This window comes from Gadus morhua, unplaced genomic scaffold (assembly GCF_902167405.1).
Source record: "Gadus morhua unplaced genomic scaffold, gadMor3.0, whole genome shotgun sequence".
In the NCBI taxonomy this organism is placed as follows: domain Eukaryota; kingdom Metazoa; phylum Chordata; class Actinopteri; order Gadiformes; family Gadidae; genus Gadus; species Gadus morhua.
Window position 1 is genome coordinate 47549 of NW_021964023.1, and position 6078 is coordinate 53626.

Here is a 6078-nt window from a genome sequence, read left to right on the forward strand (position 1 = left end):
CAGAAGTGACAGATGAGTAGCCTGTAGCTCCCCCCTGTGGCCAAACGGATCAGCCCGGATTCAGCTGTAATACACCCAGACATCCTAGCATCTCATCGTATGCTTTTACAGGACGTTATGTGATGCATTCGTACAAATGAAGTCCATAACATACCTTTAGTGTCTAAAATATGAGTCAGGTTGTATGCATATCCATATATTGAATTATTCCTCAATAAAAACATTACAGACCCATACAGGCATGTGCTGGCAGGAGTTTAATCTAAACTGGAGCAGTAAAACATGTCAAACGCTGGCAGTGCTTTAAAAAAAACGGAACAAAAAACGCTGAAATCAAATGACTACAAATGTCCGAATTATATTCGCTCTCGTACAACACAACAATGACATATTTTAAAAACACTCGGCGAATCAACACTCTGCGAGAAAAAACACTGCCAAATCTGACAGTATGGCATTTAGACACAGCCGTCCATCAAGGACAACACAGCCGGTTCACATCGTATAAATACTATGAAAGTAAGAAAACAGAAGAGATACGAGGAGAGAATGCCCAGTCTATTGGTTTGGATTTCAGTACTTAGTAAAGATAAACGTGGCTCACCTAATTTACACTTTTTAAAAATAAACAAGGGGATAAATGTGTATGCTGTCGCTCTCTGGTCCCGTAGAAGAGTGTGTTAAAGATCCCGTCCAGAGGTCTCCAGCAACACAGAACCAGAGATGTTCAGAACAGCGTTTGCTCTACCTTCCAGACAGCTCGTCACCGAGTGCCATTGGGTAGAGCGGTTAGGATCCACGTTCAGAGGTTGGCCGTAGATGGAGCCTGACGGAGTGTGTGAATCATTGGCCACCAGGCGACAAGTCTGAGGAGCGTGTGAAGACGTCGTGAAGCTTTGGCTTTAAGTCTTTAAAATAATTGGTCCCTAGGCTGCAGGCTCAGAGCATCAACATCCACATCCAAGACGTCTGGTTAGGAGCGGAAAGAAACGAATACCTGACAACCAGCTTCACCAAATCAGTTCCTCTGGCTCAGCAACGGGACCCCACTGTGAGGACGTCTGTGAACGGGGGGTATTTACACCTGCTGTGGTTCTGCTTCTCCTCTGGCTGGAATAGAAAACAAGAGAATGAACGACGCAGACAGACATCAACGTACAAACACGTAGATCACCTGACCCAGCCTGGGGGGACCAGGAACTCCCCTCAACGCAACCCTCCAACACTCGGCCCGCTGAATGAATACCTGCACTGAAGTGTAACGTATGAATATATGAATGTATGAATGAATGCCATTTCATCCTTTCCTCCAGAGCCTCTAAGAAAGGCCCAGAGTGTTGGCCCCAGTGGGATTGAACCTCTCACTCTGGCTCATTGGGCTAGACGAGTGTTCATCTGGATTCATGCTTACATCATTCATAATTCATCGGGGGAAATTAGATCCCTGTTCCCCGATATACTTGATCACTTGGCCACTCTATACTGACCTGTTTGTAAGCTTCAATACTGAATAAACTACAGTTCAGTGTGAAGCATTCTTCATCACTTTACCCTTCCGATCATATGTCATATGTTGACTCTCCCTCTGTCTCTTACCGGAGCTCCTCCTTCAGCCTCTTCTGCTTGTCCAACAGTCGCTGGTTCTTCACCTGCAGCGGGTTGTTGGGTACGAACCAGGCAGCGATGAACTTACACACCACCAGCACGTGCTGTGGGGCGACAGGAAGTGAATTAACCAACAGGAAGTGAGTGAACCAACAGACTGTGTGGACCCCAGAGGTTCTTTAACGACAGTTCACTTGCCCACTGAACTGATGCCAGACTGTGCCTCCACACAAATGACTCGATGGTGACAGAGTTGGTTAATGCATGGTTAATATTAATGCTCAGTACGTATATGGACTCACCTCGAAGAGGATGATGAAGGCAAAGCGCACAGCCAGTATGAGCCAGAACTGGGAGGTCAGAGTGTAGTCTTCATGGTGCCTGTAGTCCCTATAGCTGCACACACACACACACACACACACACACACACACACACACACACACACACACACACACACACACACACACACACACACACACACACACACACACACACACACACACACACACACACACACACACACACACACACACACAATTATAACTCTAAACAAGGCGCTTAACCACACAGACCGCCACCGCAGTGAAGTGTGCGTTACCATTATAGCTCCAGGCACTCAGACCAGTGGCTTTACACAGAGCAGACCAGTCGGTCCACAGAGCAGACCAGTGGGTCCACAGAGCAGACCAGTGTGTCTACACAGAGCAGACCAGTGTGCCCACACAGAGCAGACCAGTGGCTCCAGAGAGAGCAGACCAGTGGCTCCACAGAGAGCACCACTCCACTGTGGGAGACAGACCTGCACTGCGTGACGTTGAGGCCGTCGGTCATCAGCTGGGCGGTGATGAAGTCCTTCCGGACCAACGTCTCGTTGAGGTTGGCCGTGGACAGCGTGTTCCTGATGTAGCCCTTCATGCAGCTGGGCCGGGAGAACCAGTGAACAGAACCAGTTAGCAGAGCCAGTGGACAGGACCAGTGAACAGAACCAGTGAAGGGAACCAGTTAGCAGCACCATTTAACAGAACCAGTGAACAGAACCAGTTAAACCAGGGGGACCCACCTGGGGTCCCCTGATTGCCGACGGGGTCGCCGGAGATTGCTGAAATGATCTTTGGATATTAGATGTTTCTTTTTTATAAAAAGGTCTCTTGGACGGCCTATATAGTCGCAGAAATCACTTAATGCGCAGTCAGGCGATGAGATTACGTCTACCAGGACACTGATATTACTGGTAGCAGATCTTTGGGAAAAAAATATTTGTGAGGAGGTTGGTACCCGAATTCGTAGCTACATGGTAACTAGCACAACGTACTGTGTGTTGATACCGTTGTTAGCTCAGGGCCCGTAGCAATAACTCGATTCTAACTAGCACAACGTACTGTTGGCACCGTTGTTGGCTAAGGCCCCTTAGCAGTAGCTAGATGCTAACTAGCACAATGTACTTTGTGTTGGCACTGTTGCTAGCTAAGGCCCCTTAGCAGTAGCTAAATGCTAACTAGCACAACATACTTTGTGTTGGCACTGTTGTTAGCTAAGGCCCCGTAGCAGTAGCTAGATGCTAACTGGCACAGCGTACTTTGTGTTGGCACTGTTGTTAGCTAAGGCGCTGTAGCAGTAGCTAGATGCTAACTAGCACAACGTACTTTGTGTAGACCCCGCTGACAGCACAGGGCCCGTAGTAGTAGCGGTACAGCAGGCGGGGGATGAAGTCGGAGGAGATCCCGATGACCAGGCCGTTGGCGATCACCGCCAGCACCCCAATGGCCTCCAGCACGTTGGTCCAGATACCTGCAGGGAAACCACACACACACACACACACACACACACACACACACACACACACACACACACACACACACATGAAGTAAAGGCACTCTTGCACACGCACACGCACGCACACGCACACACACACGCACACGCACAGTCACCCAGTCAACCAGTCTCACAGTCAGATAGTCACCCCGTCACACTGTCTCTCAGTCACAGGCACACGGTCACATCATCATACAGTCACCCACTCACCCAGTCACCCACTCACCAAGTCACCCAGTCACCCGGTCACCCGGTCACCCAGTCACCCAGTCCCAGTCACCCAGTCACCCAGTCACTCAGTCACCCAGTCACCCAGTCACCCAGTCACTCAGTCACAGACTCTTGGAGCAGGGCCTCACCGATGTCGTTGGTTTTCTTGGGGACCAGCCGGCGCTCGAGGCTGATCATCTTGATGGCGTCCAGACGGATCTCAAAGATGTTGTTGAGGAGAGCGAGGAGGGGAGCGAGGGGGAAGGCCGCCACAAAGATGGTGGTGAAGCTAAACTGGACCACTGGAGGAGGGAGACGCCCACAGAGTCTATGTGTTAGAGTATAATAGAGGAGAGGAAGGGCAGTAATAGAGGACAGAGGACAGCAGTAATAGAGGACAGAGGACAGCAGTAATAGAGAGGAGAGGACAGCAGTAATAGAGAGGAGAGGACAGCAGTAATAGAGAGGAGAGGACAGCAGTAATAGAGAGGAGAGGAAGGGCAGTAATAGAGGACAGAGGACAGCAGTAATAGAGGACAGAGGACAGCAGTAATAGAGAGGAGAGGACAGCAGTAATAGAGAGGAGAGGACAGCAGTAATAGAGAGGAGAGGACAGCAGTAATAGAGAGGAGAGGAAGGGCAGTAATAGAGGACAGAGGACAGCAGTAATAGAGGACAGAGGACAGCAGTAATAGAGAGGAGAGGACAGCAGTAATAGAGAGGAGAGGACAGCAGTAATAGAGGACAGAGGACAGCAGTAATAGAGGACAGAGGACAGCAGTAATAGAGGACAGAGGACAGCAGTAATAGAGAGGAGAGGACAGCAGTAATAGAGGAGAGGACAGCTGTAATAGAGGACAGAGGACAGCAGTAATAGAGAGGAGAGGACAGCAGTAATAGAGAGGAGGACAGCTGTAATAGAGGACAGAGGACAGCAGTAATAGAGAGGAGAGGACAGCAGTAATAGAGAGGAGAGGACAGCAGTAATAGAGAGGAGAGGACAGCAGTAATAGAGGACAGAGGACAGCAGTAATAGAGGACAGAGGACAGCAGTAATAGAGAGGAGAGGACAGCAGTAATAGAGAGGAGAGGACAGCAGTAATAGAGGACAGAGGACAGCAGTAATAGAGAGGAGAGGACAGCAGTAATAGAGAGGACAGAGGACAGCAGTAATAGAGAGGAGAGGACAGCAGTAATAGAGAGGAGAGGACAGCAGTAATAGAGGACAGAGGACAGCAGTAATAGAGGACAGAGGACAGCAGTAATAGAGAGGAGAGGACAGCAGTAATAGAGGACAGAGGACAGCAGTAATAGAGAGGAGAGGACAGCAGTAATAGAGAGTAGAGGACAGCAGTAATAGAGAGGAGAGGACAGCAGTAATAGAGGACAGAGGACAGCAGTAATAGAGAGGAGAGGACAGCAGTAATAGAGGACAGAGGACAGCAGTAATAGAGGACAGAGGACAGCAGTAATAGAGAGGAGAGGACAGCAGTAATAGAGAGGAGAGGACAGCAGTAATAGAGAGGAGAGGACAGCAGTAATAGAGGACAGAGGACAGCAGTAATAGAGAGGAGAGGACAGCAGTAATAGAGGACAGAGGACAGCAGTAATAGAGAGGAGAGGACAGCAGTAATAGAGGACAGAGGACAGCAGTAATAGAGAGGAGAGGACAGCAGTAATAGAGAGGAGAGGACAGTGAGTCAGGAGGCCACACCCATCTCCAGGAACTCGTTGAAGAGGCTGAAGGCGTTTGTGTCGGCCAGGTGGTAGTTGAGCAGCCAGTTCCGTAGCTTGCAGACGTCACACGGCTCCACGCAGCCGCTCTCGTCGCGACACGTCTTCCTGTAGCAGTGCCCGCACTTCCTCTCCATCCTCTTTGCCTTCCTCCTCAGGAAGAACTGCTTACACCAGCTGAGGGCCAGAAGACACCGGCTCAGTCCCCCTTCACCTCATCCCTGGCCCCTGACCCTTGACCCCTAACCCCTGACCCTTAACCCCTCACCCCTGACCTCTCAACCCTGACCCCTAACCCAGGGTAGCCAGACCTACCCTGACCAGAGATCACAAACTGAGATCTAAGGTCGGTAGGTAGTATTTTACAGTGTGCGTGGGGAAGCTGGGTGTGGTGAACCACTCACGGCACAATGAATTCAAAGACGTTGTTGAGCGTCTGCTTGAGCACCATGACGACGGCCATCTGGATGAAGAGGTCCGTCAGACACCCACTGGGGTGGCACTGGAGGGGTGGGTTAGAGACAAGGGAGCGTCAGACACCCACTGGGGTGGCACTGGAGGACAAGGGAGCGTCTCAAAAGTGTACTCCAGTACTGACAGATAACATGGGTATAACACTGTTTCTCATTGACAGTAAATCAAATCAATACATCTGACACTACAATTAGGACTATGGACATATTGTGTCTGCTCATATCTATAAATGTATTTAATAA

General features: G+C 49.8%; 1 protein-coding gene across 1 annotated transcript; it reads right to left on the reverse strand.

The window, feature by feature from the left end:
* Positions 1 to 316: 316 nt before the first annotated feature.
* Positions 317 to 5864, reverse strand: LOC115538894 (anoctamin-9; the record flags this gene model as incomplete). The annotated part of the gene is made up of 8 exons (XM_030350120.1): positions 317 to 1110; positions 1597 to 1709; positions 1908 to 2001; positions 2406 to 2525; positions 3250 to 3394; positions 3778 to 3930; positions 5343 to 5539; positions 5767 to 5864. Coding segments are annotated over 8 exons (1020 nt in total), but the record flags the coding sequence as incomplete, so codon positions are not given.
* Positions 5865 to 6078: the final 214 nt, after the last annotated feature.